This window comes from Panthera uncia (assembly GCF_023721935.1).
Source record: "Panthera uncia isolate 11264 chromosome E2 unlocalized genomic scaffold, Puncia_PCG_1.0 HiC_scaffold_20, whole genome shotgun sequence".
NCBI lineage: Eukaryota > Metazoa > Chordata > Mammalia > Carnivora > Felidae > Panthera > Panthera uncia.
The window spans coordinates 18808536-18831908 of record NW_026057589.1 but is presented as its reverse complement, the minus strand read 5'-3'; the positions used below and the strand labels follow the sequence as shown (position 1 = coordinate 18831908).

Genomic DNA, 23373 nt, shown 5'->3' with positions numbered 1-23373 from the left:
TTTTTTTTTTTTTTTTTTTTTCCTTCCCCTCCCCCACACATGCTGATCTCTAAATCTCGTGTTTTATTTGCACTGGCAACTGCCTGACTCTTTCTTAATAACCGAAGACATGTCTTCAGTCCAGTGGTGGACATGATGGTTTGGGTGTTTACCCATTTTGATGACCTGAATGTCTGCCAAATTTCCCTAACTCATTTCCAAGACAGGTGGATCTCCCCAGGGCATCTTCAGCACACCCTCTGACTCTGCCCTTTGGTAACCTTATAAACACCTACCAAAGTCTGACGCCTGTTCTCATTGTGTTCACAGCTCCTTCCAGTGTGCGAGAACCATCTGGAACAAATGCCAAGAGAAAGAATGTGAGTTGTTTTGTTTTGTTTTTTAAACACTTAACCTCACGAGAAAAAGATATCTGAAAACTCTGCTTTAGTTTTGAGTTTTGGCTTATTGGTGCTAATAGCCAGAGTACTAGGAGGCATGGAGGTTTCTTCCATTTGAAAAGAGATCCAGAAGGACTGAGATCACAGAAAGCATGTTCTCCAACCAGAACAGTGTTATATAATGAATCAGTAATAAGATATCTGGGATACGTACACACCTTTTAGACATTTCGGAAATTAAAGAGCACACTTAAAAAAAAATCAGTAGGATCAAAAAAAAAGTTCACAAGGAAAATTAAAATATATTTGAGTGTTAATGATAAAATAATCTATCCAAATTTGTGGGATGCAGCTAAAGTAATGTTCAGAGGGAAATTTATAGCTGTTAATGCTTAAATGAGGAAGCAGGCCCATGTTCCTCAGTTTTTACAGCAGGACTAAGGCCCGACTCCTTGCTGTTGACATTGTCCATGCACGTACTTTATTCAATAACAAAGACTATGCGTTTACAATGTCAAGGCTTGGTGTTAGGGACTAGGGACACAAAGGTGAATAAACAGCTGTGGCCCCTGCCTTCTTGGAGCTTAGTGGGTGAAATTACCAAACAAATTAGCATGTAATTAGGAATTGTGGTAAGTGTTTAACTACAAGCAACAGGGTGCAGTGACAACCAACACAGCATGGCCTAGCAAATGTGATCGGATGAGGCCTCGTAGAATGGGACATTCAGGTGGAGACCTGAAGATAAGACGGTCAGCCTTGCTGGAAAGCAGAACAAGAGCTTTCTGGGTGCACAGATATGAAAGCCCCGAGGCTAGAAGTGTCCTGAGGCCTGTGGGCGGGGAGGGAGAGCATACAGGAGGTTACAGAGAGATGGACAGAGGCCCGATCACATGAGGTCTTAGGTGCCAAGACAGGGGTTTGGGTTTTATTCTTAGGCCATGGGACACTACAAGGGGTTGAGTTTTGCCATGTAGCCTCCTGTTACACCAGACTAAGCCCTTTAGGCCCAGCTGTTTGATAGGTCCTGCCAGAACTTACTCCAGGAACACACCATATGCCTGCCAATCCCTCCTCCTAGAACCCACAGACTCCATTACTGCCCAGCTCACCCTCACTCCTCCTCTTTCACAACAGCTCTGTAGTCTTCTTCTCTGGGGAAGCTTGTCCTGACACTGGCTGCCCACCTTACAGAGGTCACAGCTCTGTGTCCTCCTCTGCACCAGACGAAAGAGGAAGGGCATCACTAGCTTCTCTCACTTAATCCGCAGCAACCCAGGCATCAAATGCTATCAAAATTTCTTCAGAGGAGCAGATGTTCTCAACCTACTGCCTCCGTCTTACACGTTCTCATAATTCTCTGGGCCCCCCTCTCCTGTAGCAGCTAGAATTCTGTGTTTTAGTCATCAGTTTCTTTGTCCATCTTCCCTCCTAGACTGAAGAGCAAAGCCCAGGTCTCTATTCTTGTATCTCTAGGCATCAAGCATGGGGCCTGGCCCAGAGCAGGCCCTGGTAACAGTTGGAAGCATGATGGACACTCAGCACTGAGCCCATGTTCAGACTAAAGTTACTTACCCAGTGACCCATCTCCAGAGGAGAGCCAGGTGGATCAGATAGGGTCTGTCTCCATTCTGTGCCCTATGCTGCGACTACCCTTGGCACAGACTGCTGTGGGGAAGAAGGCAGGGTACCAATTGTGGAGGGGCATCTCACCAGCCAGCTGCTTTTTCTGCAGAGAGAGAAAGGGGACAGGCAGGTGTACGCGGAGCCTGGCCAGTATGTGGATCCTTTCACGACCGTGACTCTGGGCTGGCCAGACAGGGACAAGGATTTACGTTTCCAGTGGTCATGCGGTAGGTGGCCTTAGAGCTCTGGAACTGTCCTATCTCACCACAAAGTAATGGATAGAGGTCAGCTTTGCTTTTTTTTTTTTTTTTTTTAAATCTTCACACAGGCATTACTTATCCTTGACATTTTGTGTGCTTTGCATGTGCCAGAGATTGAAAATCCCATGGAAATGGGAGGTGGTGGGTGTGGGGTGGGGGCGGTGGGGTGGGGTTGGGGGAAAGCAGTGGCAAACCAAGGCAGAGGGAGCCCTAAAGGCAGCAACACAGAGATGCATTGAGAGAATTAACCCTAAAAGTCAATAGGCTTTATTTTCACCACAAACAACATCAGTGCTAAAAACAAAGCAAAACAAAACAAAACAACTCCTCCCTTTTGGGTGGATCCCTCCTGTCACCTCCTTGCCCTTGCTGGGTATGTCACTGGGAGAGTCTAGAAGCGAGGAGGCATTTTCTGACAAACCACGAGGACAGCACCAGTACCCACTTCTTAGAAATGGTTGTCCTGCTTTATAGGGATACATCCTAGCTACGTACACATTCTTTTGGAAATGAATGCCATCCATATCACACTTACTATTTTTATGAGCTTTTTTTTCTTTGAACAATACATCCTCCATATTTTAATGCCATGGTATCTTCTCTATCTTGATTTCATAAGAGAGTAAGTGCAGAATAGACTGTCAAAGTTGATGTATGGTCACTTATTTACTGGTACCCTGTTTTTGGACACGTAGGTTATTCGGAATTATTTGCCCGTATATAAACAACATTGTAATGAACATCCTTGTAGTTCTGCCTTTATCTGCATCTGTGGTTACCTTCAGAAGTAAGTTTTGAGAATAAAAAATAAATTTCAAGAAATGGAATAACTGGGTCAAGTCATATAAAATGTAGAGCCTTTTGATATCCACTGGTAGGTGCTCAGGACATTCTTTGGAATATTAGTTTTCACTACCTGAATTCACAGAGGATACAGGTATACAGTTTGGGTGGTTGAGCTGATGGCCTGACCCTAGGTCACATCCCGTGAATGACTACCAAACTTCGGGGCAGGGGGAGCAAGGTGACTGATGGGTAAACATCGATCAACACAGATGAAGGGCGAGGGATAGAGACTTACTGAGCCAGTATCATAAAGCAGGAGATGGCGTGTGTCCTCCCACATGGAGAGAACGGCCCGCTGGATGCCTAGTGTACCCACAGGGACATACAGTTTAGGACAGTTGTTTCCACGTGGTATGAGAGGTACACCAGGGACAGGAAGCTGTCCTGGATGCTCCCCAAGGCAGAGCTGTATATCCCCGCCCCCCTCCCCTACTATATGCCTGCCTGTCCTCAGTGCAGGTCGCTGGTGCCGAAGAAGCAGACAGACCCTGCAGGTCTGCTCAGGGTCAGGGTGAAGGGCGGCTCATTTCCCCAGAAGCATCCTTCTGCAGTGGCATCCTTGCACCCTGCAAGTGAGAGTGTTTTTAAAAATCAAACTCTCTCTTTGGAGCTGCTTTTCTTATCTATGACTCTTTTCTTCTAAAAACCCAGACCGGAAGTGTCCTTGGATGATCATAGCCTTTGCCCCTCTCTCTCAGGACGTTGCTGGGCCCAGTGGAGCTACTGTGTTGAGAGACAGCTGCTCCGTGTGGACCAGGGGGAGCTGGTGCTTCCTCCGTCCTGCCTGCCACCACCCAGCTCCGCTGTCACCCTGCGCCTGGCCACCTGGAGGGGCGGGGAGCTGGAGAACCGGGAGGAGCAGTGTCTCTACGTGTCTGCACCCCTGGAACTCAGGCCTCGAGTCAGGTGGGGGCACGAGAGCAAACTCCCGCAGCAATGATGTCCCTTTGGCCACCGTTTACCGAAGAGCCAGGGCAGGGAAGGCTTCCTCAGCCCAGATGTGAAGGGGGAAGAGGAATTAACTTGGCAGCAAAAGGGAGGCTGGAGAGGGAATATGGGTGACAAAGGGAGGAGCACAGAATAAGCCAGAAGTGAAAGAGGCTGGTGTGGCTCATATGGAGGGGGACAGAGGGGCAAGAAGAAACGAGGAGAACAGGCAGGGCCTGGCTCTGGTGGGACCGTGTGGGTTATAAATAAAGACATGATTCTGAAGAGTTCTGGAAAGCCACCCAAGGGTTGCAAGCAGGCTGGGGACATGATCTGTCCTAGTACAGAACGCTGTGGCAGCAGGCTGGAGAGCAGGCTGGAGGAGGGCAAGAGTGGGCTCAGGGAGATTGCTTGAGCTCTTGCATCAAAGTGAAGGTTGAAGGAGGCTTGGTCTATCAGGTGGGGCCCAGACAGAGAGACGTGGGCAGGGATAAGGGAACAAGCCAGGGATGACAGTTCAGGACTACAACAGGAGGAAGCCACTCTCCCTCTGAGGACTACAGAGGTAAGCAGGGGGATGGTGTCCCGGGAACCCTGGGAGCTGCAGCTGTAGGGGAGGCGGCCCCCAACAGGAGCTGTGGGCTTGGTTGGAGGAGCACAGCCACTGCCAACAGCAGCCCACCTGCTAAGGAGCAGGGACGGTGGTGAATAAATACCCTCCCGCCCTCCCATTGTTACCTTCTGATCCCCAGCCAATGCCTCCCATTGCTGGACGCCAGCAGAAGCCAGCCGGCACAGGAATGTGGGTGACACAGTCCACAGAGATTAGCCTCCTAGTGCCCAGGGCCACGGAGTTGATGGAGAGCAGGCTGTGGGGACAAATAGAGAATGTCCAGCACACCGGTGTTAGGACAGACATGAAGACAGGAGGGAGATTGCCAGCTGCTATGCAGTTACAACTGAGAGGTCCCAGGGATGGGCTGGACCCACGGCAGGTGCCAAAGGGATCTCTCACTGGCTCAAGGGAGGGAGCGGGATGCTATAGAGAAGGCCCTGGAATCGAACCTAGACATGCTGGTTTGTGTTACCCTCCCCCACTCAAGAGTCGTGTGACCGGGAACAAATCACGCCAGCTCCATGAGCCAGGTTTTCTGGCTCTGACAAGGGGATTCTAACATGTGGCTCCTAGGGTTGTGGTAAGCACTGGATGAGGGAGTAACGATGCAAATCATTTGTAACCTGTGGCACGCAGGCAATAAAACCACAGTATTCCTTTATTATTGGAGCTAGAGGGAGTCACAGAAATCGTTCTTAACTCCCCATTTTGCAGGTGAGGAAACTTGGGCTCAGAGAGTTTAAGTGACTCATACAAGGTGACCGTTCACAAGAGACAGGGACAGGATCTGAGGACCCTGGACTTCATGCACGTTCCACACCACTGTCCTGCACACTGAATGAAGTGGGAATTCGGTCAGGCACAAGTCCTCTCCTTGACCAACACTAGGTCCTGGTTTGGGTTGGGGCAGGGGTTGCCTTTATTCCATCTTCCACCAGAAGAAAGGCCCTGTGCCACCTTCTCAAAGGACTCGAGAAGAACCGGACAAAAGACCAGCCCAGGAGGCCTGAGTGAGCTTCCGCACTGCGTTCTGTCTCCCTTTCAGCTGCGAGGAGAACTGCAGACCTGGGAACCCCAGGGAAGACACTGTGCTCAGAGTCACCATGGGGGACGGCTCTCCAGGGGCCGTGTTCAACTGGTATTTAGATGACACCTCGCTGGAGAAGGTGAGGACACTGCAATCACCCACTCTGACTGACCAGACCTGTGTCGCATGCCCAGTACTGAGCACCCCGGAAACGCAGGGCATTGGTCAGAAGGGAGAACGGATGCAAGGGAGCAAAAACAATGGAGAAACATCACAGCAGATGCTACGGGTGCCCCAGCCTGGTCCCTCTCACTAGGCTGGTGCATGGTCCCCAGCTGCTGTGGAGTGACCGCTGGCCAATAACCGACGGCTGGGGGTGTCTAATGGCCCAGGCCCCTTGCCTCTGACAACCTCTGTGGTGTGGCTGTCACTTCCTGTGGGATCGGGCTGAGGCTGGCTGGACACCTCCTGAAATCACTTCCCTGCCTAGTTCATTTTGTGCCTTACTCTGCTTCCCTCTCCCCTCTGGTTCTCCCAAGGGCCCTCCCGCAGGAAACGACCTGCCCATGAACCCCCATCTCAGGTTCTCCTTCAAGGGAAACTGACCTCAGACAATCACCTAAGCAAGGCTGGAAATTGGGTCTTTGGGCTAACTTGGGGAAGTGCCTTTGCCGCAGAGACAGATCTGGAAGGCCTCCCCAGGGTAAGGAGCCACTGCCTGCGGAGGTCCAGCAGCCTCAGGGGCTCTGGGTGGTGTTCTCTTTCAGGCGGAGCCTCTCCCACCCGCCTGCAGACTTCAAGGATTTTGGCCCAGGGCTTTAATCCTCCTTCAGAGCAACACGTCCACGCTGCGGCTGAACAGCTCCTTCCTGCAGACCTGGGGCCAGGCCCTCCGCATCAGAGCCACAGGTGCGGAAGGCTCCCCGCAGGCCCCAGCATGGGTTCCGCCTGTCTGCCGAAAGCGAACCAAGGCAAACTCAGAAACCCAGAAATGTGGGACATCAGTGCAGGGTCAAGGGCCACATGCAGACTCTGGTGTCAGCCCCATCGCCACCACTGTCTAGCTGGCGGCAAGGCATTTAAACTCTCTGTGCCTCCATTTCCCGCCTCCGAACTGCACTATGCAGGGTGGATGAGACAGATGATTCTGGTGCGGTCTGCGTGTCCTGCCAGGTGGTTCTCACCTTAAACAAGCCAGTGCGGTGGGAAATGCAGATTCTCAAAAAGACAAACAATGGGGGATTACTCTTCCAGATGCATTCAGTTGGTTCGGTTTTTCTCAAAGTGGCCCACGGACCACCCACACTGGGACAACCAGGGATACTGGTTTAAAACGCACACTCCAAGGCTTGCCCCAAACTTTCTGAGTCAGGTCTAGGCTAAGGAATTCATTTTAACCGATTAAAATTCTCTTCATGCCCAGCTCTTCCAGGCACATGCTCTTTTTGAAGTATCAGGTGGTGAGGGATGCTGGTGCAGGTAACTGTGGGCTCTTCGCGGTGCTGTGGAGGCCTGGAAAGAGCGTGGCTTTGGGTGGGGTCAGCCCATTTCTAGAGTCTGGCTGTGGCCCTTCCTACTAGCTCCGTGATCTTGAGCAAATCCTTTCATTTCCCAATATACTTCCTCATCACCACAACTGCAAGGAAGCTGCTAATATTAGCCCTGTTTTACAGATGAAAAACTGACTCTCAAAATGTGAGATCCTGGGGTGCCTGGGTGGCTCGGTCGGTTAAGTGTTCGACTTTGGCTCAGGTCACGATCTCACGGTTCTTGGGTTCGAGCCCCACATTGGGCTCTGCGCTGAACAGCTCAGAGCCTGGAACCTGCTTTGGATTCTGTGTCTCCTTCTCTCTCTGCCCCTCCCCCTCTTGTCCTCTCTCTCTCTCTCTCTTTCTCTCTCTCTCTCTCAAAAATAAATAAACATTAAAGAAAAAAAAAGAGTCCCACAAAAGTGAGACCCCAGGATACCTGCATTAGGGGAAGTTGGCAGATGTGCAGATTGCTGGGCCCCACCCCAGAACCTCCAGAGAGGCCTGAGGCTGGGGGTCAGGAGAGGAGCCTGGGAACCTGCATGTTTAACAAGCTCCCGGGGTGATCCTGAAGCATGGTGGAGTTCGGGTGACTCACACAGCCCCCCAAACACCCTCTGTCTTCACTCCCCAGCAGTGACCGGGCATGCCTATGGGGAGGACACCTATGTGATCGGCTCTGTGTCTCCCCCCGAGGTGCCCACCTGCACCATCACTCCGGAGGAGGGTACCGTTCTGACAAGCTTCGCCATCTTCTGCGACACATCCTCGGCCCTGGGCCCCCTGGAGTACTGCTTCTGTCTGGAGTCAGGTACTGGGCCAGGGCTGTGCTCTCCCCTGAGCTGCTAGGCTCCGTTTCTCCCAGAACAGGGGCCTGTCTCCCTCTGGGAGCTGCAAAAAGTATGTTCCATGTGTGAGAGACGTTTGCAGAATGAAGACCTCCCCCAACTACACCTTAGCCCCACTCCAGGCACACTGACCCAGTCACACACCCAGGGAGAGGCGAAGCTGGCCCCATCGATATCTCCTCCATGGTTATAGAGGCCAAAATGACCTCTGCCCTGGCATAAAAGACATGGAGGGGGTTAAATGGATGAGAATATGCAGAGGTGTGACCACTGAAGGCCTCGACTAGAGAAAGGTGGACACAAGCAATCCTGAGACCCAGAGGAGGGTGGTTTTCTTGGGGTGCCAGTTAAGCAGATGTGGAATGCAGGGATGTTCAGATGGCTGTGACTGGGTCTGAACCCGGAGGGAGTCAATTCATGGAAGGCAAGTAGATTCCATGTGGAACCTGCATCCCCCCCAGATGGAGGCCGGCTAGCTGCTCTAATTCCAACTGGTTGTTCCAACTGGTTGCTCACACAGGTGAGCAAAGGGGCAGGGAAGTGAAACCATGTAAAACTCAGCTCTGAGTTAAAATTCAGTAACTTCATGATTGTCTGCACATTACAATGATTAGTGATTCCACTGAGGGGGGAGGTCTCCTTTAAGGATAGGAAAGATGTGCATTCATTCATTCATTCATTCATTCAACAATAAATATTTATTACACGTCAGGCTCTTCCAGGTGCTAGATACATAGTAGTAAACTCCACAGGGCAAGTCCCTGACCTCCCTGTGTTACAATTAGTGGTGGAGACCGCTGGTAAATAAAAGACATAGGACAGGGGCGCTGTTTAGATACACCAACCTGGGAAGGCCTTTGTACAGGAAGTGACTGTTGAGTGAGCTTCGATGTTTTGAGATAATTTTTAAGATTGCCTTCTGCCCTCTTCTTCTTCCTCCTCCTTTTTGTAACTTGGTTTACCTCTTGAATTTCTTTGTAAACCTGTAAAGAGGAATTTTTTTTTGAATTTTTTATGGATTCTAGTAAAATTATTCCAAAGTCATAGCAGCACGCAATTACCTAAAGAGACTAGGGGATCAGTATAGATGGCTGTCGTCTCTCTGAAAGCACAGAGTCGTTGAGTGCTTGCCACGTCTTTATGAGCTGTGGCTTCTGTGTCCTTGTCATCAGGCTCTACCTTGGTAGGTTTCCTGTCTCCCCAGGGCCTAGAGATGCCACCCTAACTGTTCAGTTTCCATTTACCAGGTTCTTGTCTACACTGTGGCTCTGAACCTGCCCTCCAGTCAGTTTATCTGCCACTTGGAAAAGTAAACAATGACTTCATGCTGACAGTGGTCATTTTTGTGTCCAATCGGGCAGGGGACAAACAACAGGCCCATGCACTGGTGAAGGTAGGTGGCAGCAGCCTTTGTTTCTTTCCTGAGAAAACTTGTTACCCAACTGAACTTCCCCAAGAGGGTGGCTGGGTTGAAGGGAGCTAAGGGCATGACCATATGAATCACTGATCCATTCATTCCTTCAACTAGTATTTTCAGAGCACCTGCTCTGTGCCAGGCCCTGGGGACACAGCTGTGAACATGGTCACTACCTTTGTAGATCTTATATCTCAGTGGCCAGAACAGTGCCCTGGAGTAATGCCCTGGAGGCTTGGAGCAGGAGGACCCAGAGATGAGTCAGACCAGTGCCATCAGAGTCCAAAGGGAGGAGGGCCAAAATCAGCCATCAGGGCTACATGGCAGAGACTGGATTAAATCTGGGTAAATTTCAAGGGTGAGAGGCCAGGAGGAGCAGGAAGGGACTGGGGGAACTATGAGGAGGGCAGTGAGGGGGAAGCAGCGACTTGCCCAAGGCTTGGTTTCAGTGGCCGTTGGATGCCTGGTACAAGCGAGCCCAGCTGCCCTCAGCCTCGGGAGAGACCCCAGGCCACGTGCAAAGCCTTCCCGTCTTGCTCTGGCCTGCCTTGTGGAGACTGCGACTTCAGGCTCCGGATTCTGGAACAAGGACTGGTGAGTTCAGGGCTTCCCTGCGCTGAGCATGTTTCCTGTTTCCCGGTCAGGTGGGACTTGGAGACACCCACGTTGAGAATGTGGCATTCCAGGCTGCAGTGGTGGAGAACATCACCACCGCTCTGCGAGGCGAACGGGACCCCGAGCGGCTCTTCCAGCTGGCCAGGGCTGTGGCATCGGTGCTGGACCAGGAGTGCCAGGGGCGGGGCTGCAGGCGGCTGCTGAACGTGGACGTCAGACAGAAGGTGCTCAAGATGGGCCCCTTTTACACTGTCCACTGGGGCCCCGGAGTCTGGGGTGGGGAGTGGAACTTATGGAGCTGTGGAGAAGACTTTGGCATCTCCTGAGCTGTTGATGTCACCTCCCTCTTCTGGTCCTTTCACTAAGTGACCTGAAGTGATGGAAACCTGCTTTCCTTGCTCTTCCTGGAGTCAAAGCCTTCTAGGGAAGGAAGGAATTTAAGAGTCTTGCTCCAATCCCTCCTGTCAAAAGGCGACAAAACCGAGGCCAGAGGAGAAAAGCGGCCCGGCCCCAGTCATATGGTTAATGGGTTGGGGTCAGATGTTAGACGTCATCCCACTTCTGTCACTTTCCATCTATATTGTCACAGGCTGGTGAATGAACTTCTCTAAGCCTCAGGTTCGCCACTGGAAAATGGGGATGATGGATAGTGTTTACCTGATAAGGTTAGGTCAAACCACTTGAAATTACCAACATTCAACCATTTTTAATCCACAAAATGGCCATTTCATGTGTTACAACCTGACACGATAAACAACTACTGTAGAACATACGATTACCTCTACTCCTGGTGCCTGCTATATGAGTGCAGGCACGTGTGGGTGCAGGTACACACAGGTGCACGTGCACGCACACGCACGCACACGCACAGTAGCACATACACCTGCTGGGCATGAAGAAGAAAAGAAAGACTTTTCTGGTTCCCTGAAGGGTTTGCAAGAAAAGTACTTAGCATGGTGCAGGACACGTGGTAAGGACTTAGTACAAAGAAGTGGTGGTTGTCATAGTGATTACTTATAGATAAATGACGTTTATTGAGCACCTACTAGGTGCTGTCAGCCCCAAGAGCTTCATGGATATGTAATCCTCGTTAAAGCCCTACAAGGTCAATGGTGAGATCCCTATCCATGTTACAGAAGAGGAAACAGAGAAAGAGGATTTGAACAGCTTGCCCAGGCCCACATTTCTAAGTAGGTGGTGAAGACGGGGTTCCAACGCAGACTGACTCTTCCCCAGTCTACCTCCCGCCCTCCCAAGCCTCTCACCTCTTCCGAATTCACATTAGTACCTCCATACACCCCCACAACCCACCACCTGGTTCTCAATCTTGGTTGCTTTTACTCTGAACATTACCCATGGTAGACTTGCATTTGGATGTCCTGTGGTCCCCTGAGCACACAGACTAGGCAGCCTGACCCAGGGTCTCCTCATGAAAAAGTGGGGTCCTGGCAGCAGGCAGGTGTGAAACTCTAATGGGGTAACTGAGAAGACTTTAAGAAGGGCTCTGTTGATAAAAGTGGGGGCTCAGCCTGAAGTGAACAGAATCCAGAAGGAGCCGCTGCACGTGGAGGGGCTCCCTGGGACAAGCAGTGGCTTCTGAAGAATGAGGCCATTGACCAACCACAGTGGACTGGCAGGGAGGCACCGGGAGTATAGCTTCTAGCTGTCTCTCCTCCAGTCCTCTCATCTCCTGCTGCATGAGTCCACTGACAGAGTCAGGAGCCAGGGGCATCTCCATGGAAGCTGCCTCCAGGACAGTGACCAAGGAAGGAGGGAAGATCCACAGAGGCAAACATGACTTAACCTTCCAGAACATCTGACAAGAGTCCCCTCATATACTGGCCTTTTCTTTCCTCCATCCAAGCCATAGCCTGGATGCATCCTGACTTAATAGCAGGCAGGCTCAAACTCTGCAGCTGCCATGAAGGGCCGTCAGACAGGTAGGCTGAGTGAGCCGTGAGAAGCAGGCCACAGAGGACTGTTCACTCAGATCCGGACTGTGCCAAATGGTTGCCCCTCGCTTATCTAGGAACTCACAGCTAAATTAAGTGGATTAAAATGGGGCGCCTGGGTGCCTCGGTCAGTTGAGCATCTGATTCTTGATTTTGGCTCAGGTCATGATCCCAGGGGTTGTGGGAACTCTGTACTGAGCAGGAAGCCTGCTTAAGATTCTCTCTCTCTCTCTCTCTCTCTCCCCCTTCCTCTGCCCCTCTCCCCTGCTCATGCTCTCTCTAAAATAAAATCAAAAAAAGAAAGAAAGAAAAAGAAAAGAGAAAAACTGAGATGAATTAAAATGAAACAAAGTTTAAAATTCAGTTTTCCAGCTGCACTGGTCATGTTTCAAGGGCTCAGTAGTTGCATTCGGTGAGTGGATGGTACAGAGACAGGACCTTCCATCAATGCAGAAAGTTCTATGGGGCAAGTGCTGAAATTATATTCTTAGTTCTTGTGTGTAGCTATCAAGGCCGGCCCCTGGCCCCTGTAAGGGCTCCGTGGCTTAGGAGACACAGTCCCCAGAAGCCTCTCCACTCCTCCCTCCAACTGCAAAGCCAGCACCTCAACATCTTCAGACCCTTCATTCCCTCCTCCCTCCCTCCCCAAATTTCCCCTCCTCACTTCCTTTTCCTTCCTCCCCCACCCTATTCTCCACCTCTGCCTCCACCCACACATCTCCTTCTCTCTGACCCTCCTACCTCCCTCTTACAAAGACCCCTGTGATGACAGTGGCCCCACCTGGTTAATCCAGATATGCTCCCATCTCAGAACCTCTCACTTAATTAAAACTCCAAAGCGATTTTGCCAAAGTCCCTTTTGCCATGTGACGTGACATACTGACAGGTTTCAGAGATTAGGATGTGGACATCTTTGGGAGGCCATTCTTCTGCCCACCACACAACCTATGAAGCAAACAGAGGTCTGCGGGCTTTGGAAAACCCCAGATGAGCCTGGTCACTTGCTGTGACCCCAAATCTTTCTGAGACAGAAATTACATTTCTTCTTCCTCCCTCTGCATCAGGTCAGAGAGCACGTGCTGGGGTCACTGTCTGCGGTCACCGCCACCCTGGGGGACATGCAGAAGGTACAAGGGCTGGCCCAGGTTCTGAGAGAGGTGACCCACTGCAGTGAGGAGCTCACACCCACGGCCCAGGTGAGTGAGGCCCCCTGCTGACCCGGGCCAAGCCATGGGACACACACCTCTGCAGTGGGTAACTGGCGACTCTCCTCAGGTCGACGGTCCCTCAGTCACGGGGCCACCAAAGCTCCCACCATTTGGTTTCCAAGGGTCCTGCATGGGTGGTGCCCAGAAAGAGAAGACGTCCTCCCGCAGCCCCTGTGTCTCATTCTGGTGTCCCAGCCGGGGTGCTCACACACCCCACTCCCCGACCTGCCAGTGGCACCCCAAGGGAGCAGCTGACTCTAATCACTGAGGGGCACTCAAGTGTGTGCCCAGATCCCGCTGCTAACCCACCCATGTTCCCCGTAAATACACCACTGACGTCCAGCTGCCAGCTCCTGCCCTTCTTTCTTCTTCGACCCCCGCCCCACCAGCCCACTCTGCCTGCCCACACCTTCAATCCTTGCCTCAGGGTCTGCCTCTTGGAGAACTCAAATGAAATCACCATGCTCCCAGTGAAATGGTAGCCAAGGGTTCAAAATGGAGCCCTAAGCAGGGAGGGGAGAGCTACTCTGGCTGTGCTTCACCTACTGTCAGGAGGTGGAGCCCCTCACATTCTCCAGCCTGGAGCCAGCAAGGCTGACCTTTATTTCTGAGGCCACGATGCTTTTAACATCACACTTGCCATTTACACACCCATTTGCTCATCCATCCGTTCCATACGCAGGCATTGATTCGGTACCTGTGTACATCCGCCCCTCCATCCTTCCATTCGCTTATCCAGGCACTAATTTACTCATTCATTCAACAAATGCTTCCCGAGTGCCTAGTATATACCAGGTACTGTGCACATACCAGGCATTGAGAATTCAGCAAGTCACACAGACATAGCTTCTACCCTTGCGGCATTTTCAGACTACTGGGGCAGCAAGAATTTACACAAATACACACAGAATCACAAAACCGGAATAAGTGTCTTGTCCATTCATCTATCCATCCACCCCCACACATCCATCCATGCACCACCCATCTATCCATCCATCCATCCATCCATCCATCCTTCCATCCATCCCCCCCAGTTAGGGAATGTTTACTGCTATGAGCTAGGCGTGTGCAAGGCACTCTGGAAAGACTCAGAGATGGACTAGGGTACTCTCCTGAAGGAACTGAGCACATTGTGGGAAGGAGAAGCTGACCTCAAGTGAGTGATACAGGCAGCCTGTGCAATGGGCCCAGATTTTCCCTAGTTTATCTCCCCGCCCTGCTCCCCTCTATTGCAGCCCTTGTCCTTGGAATGGTGCAGGGGCTGGTCTGGCTCAGGAGGGGCTCACGTTGCTTTCCCTTCCCCTTTGGGTGAGCCCAGCGGGAGGCCACCTGGGTTCTGCAGGATGCCAGTGAAGCTCTGCTGGCAGCGAGCTCTAAGGCCCATCCTGAGGACCAGAGGCGCCAGGCGGCCACCAAGGACCTGTTTCAGGCCGTGGGCAGTGTGCTGGCAGCTTCCTTGAGGGATGGACCAGAAAACCCTACCGGGGCCAACGGCAGCCAGGTAGGTATTTCAGCCCAGATGCAGGCCTCCTGGCTACCACATGCCCTGCTCACACCAGCCTTTCTAGATGGGTCTTTCTCTTCACCTTGCAGATGAGGAAATTGAGACACAGAGGTTAAAGTCCTCTCTGGGGAACTGGAAGAAAAGTTCCAGAGACCAGAGCTTCTGGGAGCCAGTGTGGTATACTAGGCAGAGCACAGACTTTGGAGCGAGGCAGCCTGAGTTCACATGCTGCCTCTGTCACTTTCAAACCCTGAGACTTGGGCTGGGTGCATGACGACTCTCAGCCTCATTCCTCACCTGTAAACAGAGGCAACCCGCCACCTCCCAGATAAGCCACCAACTGGTGAGATCACATGTCCACCCTCCCAGTTCTCAAAACACAGAACGCTGTTAGAACAGAGGCAGCCTGTGGAGTGAGAACGGACGTGGCACTGTCTCATGCGGCCCCAGCACCCTGACGGGCCACCAGGGGAAGGGCCTCCCAGGATGGCCTCACGGTGGAGCTGAAGGCCCATCACCTTCACCAGGTGGGGCTGTGTCACGTCTACTCAGGAGCGCACATACACACACACACACACACACACACACACACACACACAGACACACACACAGACATTTATGTTCCAATACTTATACTCACATACCCTCAAACACACATTCATATGCAGACGCACAATCACACATATACTCACAAATACATACACACTTAAGTCTTTATATTCACGTCACCCTTAAATACATACATTCGCATCCACTCAGTCATATCCTCTCTCTGACACACACACATGCACGCACACGCGTGCACACATACACATACACGCACACGTGTAATTTGTGCCCCAATAGGAACTCTTTGCAAACGTCCAGTCCTTCCCGGGTCCTTGACCTCAGTGAGGCCACATCCTCATCTGGGGGTTTGGGTGGGGTGAGCAGCAGTCCAAGCCCAGGTGACCCTGTAAAATGGCTCTGCCTGTGGCTTTCCATTTCCCCACAAATAAGATGTGGGCTGTGGGTGGACGGCAGGGTCGGACAGAGCAGCACAGCAAGGCACAGAGAGTGACAGCTCAGCGCACGGACTGAGGAGCCAGATGCCTCGCCGCCTCACCATTGAGTCCTGGCACTTGCCTTTTTCCACATGTGACCTCCACAAGTCACTCATCCTTTACGTGCCTTTGTTTCCCTGTCTGCCAAACGGGTAAGTGAGAGCACCTGCCTCACGGAGTTGTCATGAGGATGAAAAGGGTTCACATAAGTGCTGGAATCCTTGCAAGTGTTACTCTTCATTCCCTACAGAGCCTGGCGCTCAATGAACGGCAGTGTTGTCCCTTGCTCACACCTCTGCGTGCCCCCCACCCCTGCCCAGTCCCTGCTGAAGACCCCACACTAGCCTGGTGACAGTGAGCAAAGGTGGCATATGGACACGGGTCACAGCAGCATCCCCTGCTTCCTCTTCCAGATGGCCACTGTGCCCCAGCTGCTCGGAGTTGTGGAGCGAGTGCAGGCTGCCCTCCTGCTGGGGACACTGCCTGGGGGCCTCCCAGCCACTCTGGCTGCCCCTTCCATCTCCGTGTACACGAACAGGTAACCAGCAGCACTGGCATCCCCAAGACAGCCTGTCCCCTGACCTGGCTCGTTCCATAGCCACATCCCGAGACCCTGTGACAGGCAGAGCCCAGGCAGCCAACCTTGGAAGTGGGAGGGCTTTTCACCAAGAGAAAGTCCCCACACTGGGTGCTTGTGCAGCGTAGGAGGGCAACGGCTGGGTCCATACCCCGTCTTGGAGCCACCCACAAGTCCTGAGAGTTGGGTCATGTTGGAGCCATGCAGGCAGGGAGGCTGAATGAAGGGGGCCTGCCCACCTTTAACCACATCCGGGGTGTGCCTGGCCAAGCCCGGTGCTCCCCAGAGCTGTGGGCTGGATTCAAGAGCACTTGCCTTGGGAGTTCGTGGACGTGAGGATGCCCTCCACCCTGCACTCCTCCCCCTGCCAAGCAAGGGCTGGACCACACTGCAGGCCCTGCTGGGACACCTGCAGTGAGCACCCTTCTCCGATTCTCCATGCCAGGGTTACCCTCCTGGGTCCCAGGGGCAATTTCCTGAAGCAGCACTCTGACCAGAGCTAGGGTCTGAAACCAGGTCCCCAGTCTAATCAGACAGGACAATGGCAAGGGCCAGAGAAGATGGGGCTGGGAACCCATGATATCAGAGATCAAGTAGGTAGGGGAGCTAAGCCTGGAGAAATGCTCACGTCAAAGCTCACTTATTCATTCAGCAAAGGATGTGTTGACCCCCACTGTGTGCCAGGCACTCTTGTTGGCAGGGGGGTGCGGCCTTAAACAAAGCTGGCTAAAGCCCTGTCCTCACAGTGTGTGTGTCGGGGGGGGGGGTGTCGGCTACCTTCCATGCTGTTCCGTTGACACGAGCGTACAGAACCGCCTTTGGGGACTGAAGCAGAGCCGCCTGCTCTAATGGCGATACTGGGGTTCCCTGCAGAGCAAGAACTCTTCCTCTGACACTGACTTTCCTCTCTCTCTCCTGGCACCTCTGCTCTCACCCTGTGGCCAGAATACAGCTCTGGAACTGGCGGGGCTCCTCTGTGCACACCGCTGCCACTCACTCTGCAACCTTCACCCTGCCCGCGGCCTCCTCCCTTGGCTCCATGGAGGCCAGCCAGGAGCCTGTGGACATCAGGGTAACAACAGTAATGCCCTCCTTGGGAGCAGCCCTTTACAGCTTCTATGGCACTTGCACTCGCATGCCTGTTTGCTCAGTTATGTTGATGACGGCCCTTTCAATTACACATATTACTATGCCCATTTTACAGATGAGGCTCAGTGACCTGCCCGAGGCCACAAGCAAAATGGCAGGGCTGGGATGCAGACTCCCAAATCCATCCTTCTTCCACTGCGTGGTGGAACTTCCCCGGCAGCCTCGGTTCAATTAGTTCCTGGAAGTAAAGTTCTTCGGACTTCGTTCCATAACTAGGAAACGGCAAGCCCAGGGCTCTTTTCACTCCCAAGTTAGGGCACATCTCTCTGTTCCTTCAGCCCCAACAAAGACAGACAAATATCTTTCTCTTGGGGACTCGCTGGCTTTGCCAAGAAAAAAGGCTCAGATGGTTTTACAGTCCAGCAGCTGCACAACTCTAGCGGGTCTGAGCAGGCCCTCAGCCTTGAGAGGCAGACACACACCCAGAAAGCCAGAACAACAGGGTCCCCCATTCACCCCATAGAGCAAGGGCCACTTGTCCATCTCATCTTGGGAAACCCTGTCATTCACACAGGGACGCAGTCACCTTCCAGCCTTCAGGGGCCTTGGCCAGCACTCTGTGTTCTTGGTTTCAGATGATGAGTTTCCCAATGAGCCCTTTCCCAGCCCGAAGTCACTTTGATGTCAGTGGAACTGTTGGTGGCCTCTGTCTGACCAGCCCCAGTGGACACCTCATACCCGTGAAGAATCTGTCGGAGAACATCGAGGTAGAACTTGGGGGTGCTTTCAGAAGTCAGGTGTCACTTCTGTTTTCTTCTTCAACTTGGTTGGGACCAACAGTTGATTAAAGAGGAGAATCATTAAGAATGGTCCATACCCTGTCTTACATGTTGTATTTTAACTTAAAACTATAAATGTATATCATTGTCAATCTTGGGGTGTACAATTGAAACATTTCTTTCAATCTGTTGATTGGAATTTTAATCATTTTCATTACATTAACCACCATTACCTTGCAGGCTCTGAAATGTCCAATTTTCTCTAAAATGAAGCAAAAACATCAGGGCGCCTGGGTGGCTCAGTTGGTTAAGCATCTGGTCAACTCAAGGGGCTGTGCCGTAGCAAGTACCAGCCATTAGAACGATAAAAATCAGGCTTATTATTTTTTGTATGTTTTGATGTTTTGATATCTTGAAAATCTTGCTGGTGAGGAAGAAGTCTACACCTTTCATATGTAGACTAACCAACCCCAAGTCCATACCCCCAACAAGCCCCTTTATCTGACTCACACACCAAGTCAACATTTCCCCTGTCCTAAACCATCCCGAGGCCAGGTACCAGGCCACCAGATGAGACCATTCCTAGAGTCCCAACCCTGTTGAAATCGTCCAAATGGGCCTATCTGAAAATGGCTTACTCTGTCCTGCCGTGCCTTTCCCATGGAGATCCCAATAACGGCCCTGACCTGAGCTTTCCCCTGTGCCTGCCCCTGCCTCCTGACCCCTGTGGCCCTGCATGGCATGGCAGTCCCCTCCTCTTAGGAAATGTAAGTCACAGATTCTTTCAATGGCACTGGCCCCTCCATATCAGCACTCAGTCGCCTCCATAAATTAAAATCCCTCATGTACAAATGAGACAGATGTCCCACAGCAGGCTGCTAAGTCTTGGCCTCATACCCCTTCTTCGCCCCCTGGATGCAGGTGGCCCCAGGGAGGGTGTGCCTCAGACGAGGTGGAGCTCTGCAGCTGGGACCGACCCTGAAGGAGCTGACAGCTGGAGCCTGTCTGTGAGTGGGGAGCAGGCCCTTCCTGGAAGGGGGCACATGGTGGACCATGCCCATGTCTAACACAGAAGGCCACCAGAAATAAGAGTGCACAGTGGGCATCAATCAGTCTGTTTTAAGAAGGGAACACAGAGCATCAGTTAATGGAGAATGGTTATGAGAACTCCTAACATATTAGTAATAGCAGAACAATGATAGCTGCTAATTTTTTAGTATTACTCTGTGTCTGGCACTTGGCTAAGTATTTTGTATGTAATATCATTAAAAATTTTTTTTAATGTTTATTTGTTTTTGAGAGACAGAGAGAGAGCGCACACGCGCACAAGTGGGGGAGGGGCAGAAAGTGAAGGCGACACAGAATCCAAAGCAGGCTCTAGGCTCTGAGCTGTTAGCACAGAGCCCAGTGCAGGGCTCAAACTCACCAACTGCAAGATCATGATGTGAGTTGAAGTCGGACACTGAACCGACTGAGCCACCCAGGTGCTCCCCCCACCCCCGCTTTAAAAAAATTTTTTTTTTAAATATGTGATATCATTTTTTAAAAGATTTTTTTGTACTAAATGTTTATTTATTTATTTATTTGGGGGTGGGGGAGGGGCAAAGAGAGAGATGGGGAGAGAGAATCCCAGGCAGGCTCCATGCTTCCAACACAGAGCCCGACGTGGGGCTTGAACCCACAAACCGTGAGATCGTGACCTGAGCCAAAACCAAGAGTCGGAGGCTTTAACGGGCCACTCAGGCACCCCCAAAATATTTTATTTTTAAGTAATCTCTACACCCAACGTGGGGCCTGAACTCACAACCCTGAGATCAAGAGTCACGAGCTCCACCGACTGAGCCAGCCAGGCGCCCCGTGTATACCATTTTTAATACCCTGAATGAGTCTACGTGGTCTACTGACGACAAGGAAGCAGAGGCTCCGAGTGGCCTGTTAACTGGCTGGAGGTCCCACAGCTGATACAGGACAGAGCCGAGATCCAAACGGAGGTCTCTCCGCCTCTCTGGCCTGTGCTCCTAACTTAGACACTTCACTTGCTTCACACCATCGTCAACATGACCATAGTTCACACAGCACACTTGAGCGAATGAGAAAAAGTCTGTCCTCTTTCCGTACGGATGCAGCCCAGTCCTTGGTATGCAGTTTGAGGAGTGTGGTGGGTGAATATCAACCCCCCGGGATGTCCATATTCTCATCCCTGAGCCTGTGGATTTGCCGCCTTACGTGGCCAAGGGGACTTTGCAGGTATGATTAAGTTAAGGATCTTGAGACAGAGAGATGACCCTGGATGATGTGGGTGGGCCCAGTGTCATGTCAGCTCCTTACAAGAGGCAGAGACAGGGAGAGTTAACTACAGAAGACAAAAGGCTGATCTGATGACAAAAGCAAGAGGTTGGGGTGATGTAAGGAGGGGCCCTGACCCAAGGGACACGACACCCTCAGAAGCTGGAAAAGGCAAGGTTCTCTCCTAGAGCCTCCAGACGGCATCAGCCCGCCAACCTTAGCCCCGTGGAACTGATTCTGGACTCCTGGCCTCCAGAACTGGAAGACAGCAGATCTGTGGTATCATAAGCACCAAGATAAGCAGCCCCAGGAAGCTGATAAGATGAGCACAGCAGAGTGGATCTTGGTTCCCTGGGCACTCACCCTGCCCTGCTCTGCACAGCAGCCCTGATGCTTACTGGCACTCCCATCCCGGCACACCCCTGATGTGACTGTTTCTGATGACAGATCCTGCTGCCCCGGCTTTCAAAAGGACACAGTGAGCCAACCGTGTTAAACTTGACCAGTCCTGAAGCTTTGTGGGTGAACCTGACTACAGATGGTGCAGCTTTGGGGATCCAGCTGCACTGGAGGCCTGACATCCCACTCACGCTCAGCCTGGGCTATGGCTACCACCCCAATGAGACCAGCTATGATGCCAAAGTTCACCTTCCGCCAATGGCTGCTGCAGGTAATCCATCAACTGGGCCAGCTTCTTGGGCAGTGGGGAGAGGGTAACCAACTTAAAGCTTGAGAATCAGAAGCCATGGGGAAAAAAAACTTTTTTTGCTACATTAAATGCCTATTTTTTGGTGTTATTACTACTACTACTATTGTTATCATCAGTATTATTTATTATCTGGCAACATTAAGTGAGCACCTACTAAACACCCTGAACTGATATGCACTTACAGAACTAACTTCACTGTAATCCTCATTACAACCCTTGGGATGGGCACTATGGACATTTCCTCTTGCCAGATAAGAACAGAGAGGTTAACTGGTACAAAGTCACACAGCCAAAAAGGGACAGAGTCAGAATTTGAGCCCTCATCTACCTTACTTGGCAGTCGTGCTGACTTGGGAGTGCCTCCTATTCTCTGCTCCAGATCTCAAGGGAAGAGGGCTTTCTTAGGATATCAGGGAGACCATCAAGGTCAGCTCCCCTGACCAGTCACCTTGGTCTTTCTCTCCCATGACATTAGCCCCAGTCTCCACAAGGCTTCGGGCTGACCTGGAACCCTCTCTCTTGCAGATGGACTGTCCACATGGATTCTGAACCCAGAGGACCTGCATTTTGGAGAAGGCATCTACTATCTGACCGTGGTCCCTGAGTCTGACCTGGAGCTAACCCCCACCAGGGACCTCACAGTTGGCATCACCACCTTCCTGTCCCACTGTGTGTTCTGGGATGAGGTCCAGGGGACTTGGGACAACTCTGGGTGCCAGGTAAGGAGAGGACACAAAGAAGAAGACACAGCAAGCTTGGTTGGGTGTGTCCAACTCATTTGGGGTCCCCTTTCAGTGCCTCTCGTGGCTGTTCTGCACCCCTCTACAGTGTCTTTGCATGTGCTGTTCCCTAGGCCTGGAATGCCCCTCCTCCCCCAGTATGGTTAACTAGATCCTGCCTCCAGTATCACTTCCTTGAGAAAACTGTTCTTAACCCCCAGGCAAGTCAGATTTCCTGCTGTAAGCTCTCCCAGTACATACATCCATTCCTCCATAGCACTAAACACAGCACTAAGCCATTTCATATCTACTCAGGAGGTCACTGGGATGATGTCTGTTCCCTCAGTGCACCAGGAGCTCCATTAGTCAGGAAGAGTGTGCTTTGATCACCATTGAGAACAAATGACCATTGATGAATGGACATTCATCGCCAAGGAACTGGACTCAGAGTCCTTTATTCCATGCCAGGTGCTGTGTTCTGTGCTTTACTTGTATTACCTCATCAGACCTCCACAATAACCCTCTAAGACAGTAGGAATTCCCATTCTAAGGTGGTAAAACAAAGGCTCAGGAAAGTCAACAAATTTACCCCCAGATCCCTTGCCTAGTAGGTGGGAGAGCTGGAACTCAGACTCAAGCCCGTCTGTCTCTGTGAGATGCAGCACTGCTTGCCCAGCCCCCCACCCAGTCTCGACAAGCCCCTGGCTGGCACATGGCTCTATTAATTGCAATCAAATCCCTGTCTCGAGTTAGCTCAGCTCTGCCCATGACAGTGTCCAGACATTAGCTCTGAGGTCATCAGAGGCCATCTCTCATGCATCAGTGTTCCTCTTCCGCCTTCCATGCCTTTGATCTGCTGTTCTGTCCCTGGGCCAAAGGCCCTTTATACCTACCCTGCATAGAAAACTCCTGTGCTATTCACCCTTCCATCTCCCACTCCAATGTCACCTTCTTGGAAGCATGCAGACATCGGGACTCTTCCTTTCTGGACTTCCACAGCATTTCATACTCTCCCCCAAACAGCAACCTCCACATCTAGCTGAAATTTATCACCTACCTGTCTCCATCTAATAGACCGTACCTTCTTTCATTTATTTAACCAATATTTGCCGTGCGCAAGGCAGTGGGGATATGATGGTTAGAAAAACCAGTGAGCTCTCGGTCCAGCAGAGGACACAGCCAAGAAGCAAATGCCACACATAATCAAATGACAATGGTCACAAGTAGTGTAAGAAGCCAGGCCCCAGCAGAGCCACAGAAGGGGACTCAGACCCAAGCTCCTTCCGGCTTTGTTTCTGCTATAACTTCAGCTCCCTTGTCAACTCCTGCCCTGGCTTCTGGCCACCACACAGAGGGAGTTCCCCAAAGTGCCAGGAAGAAACGGGTGCATCGCGACGTCCAAGAGACAACATGTTCCCC

General features: G+C 51.7%; 1 protein-coding gene and 2 long non-coding RNA genes across 3 annotated transcripts in view; 1 reads left to right on the top strand and 2 right to left on the bottom strand.

The window, feature by feature from the left end:
- The window catches only part of LOC125916597 (uncharacterized), an 18790-nt gene extending 16684 nt beyond the window's left edge, over positions 1-2106 (bottom strand). The window contains exons 1-2 of the long non-coding RNA XR_007455975.1: positions 1956-2106; positions 276-333 (exon numbers count right to left, since the gene is read on the bottom strand). This is a non-coding gene — a long non-coding RNA (uncharacterized LOC125916597). The remainder of the gene's footprint in view (positions 1-275; positions 334-1955) is intronic.
- Positions 1-13386, top strand: part of PKD1L2 (polycystin 1 like 2) — a 42287-nt gene extending 28901 nt beyond the window's left edge. Inside the window, exons 9-17 of the mRNA XM_049622896.1 lie at positions 310-359; positions 2116-2233; positions 3811-4018; positions 5701-5821; positions 6450-6591; positions 7846-8022; positions 9307-9452; positions 10118-10312; positions 13105-13386. Of these exons, the coding sequence (XP_049478853.1) occupies positions 310-359; positions 2116-2233; positions 3811-4018; positions 5701-5821; positions 6450-6591; positions 7846-8022; positions 9307-9452; positions 10118-10312; positions 13105-13257 (1310 nt within the window). The 3' untranslated portion in view covers positions 13258-13386. The remainder of the gene's footprint in view (positions 1-309; positions 360-2115; positions 2234-3810; positions 4019-5700; positions 5822-6449; positions 6592-7845; positions 8023-9306; positions 9453-10117; positions 10313-13104) is intronic.
- Positions 2272-23373, bottom strand: part of LOC125916596 (uncharacterized) — an 86697-nt gene continuing 65595 nt past the window's right edge. Inside the window, exons 3-5 of the long non-coding RNA XR_007455973.1 lie at positions 7916-9042; positions 4778-4908; positions 2272-3678 (exon numbers count right to left, since the gene is read on the bottom strand). This is a non-coding gene — a long non-coding RNA (uncharacterized LOC125916596). The remainder of the gene's footprint in view (positions 3679-4777; positions 4909-7915; positions 9043-23373) is intronic.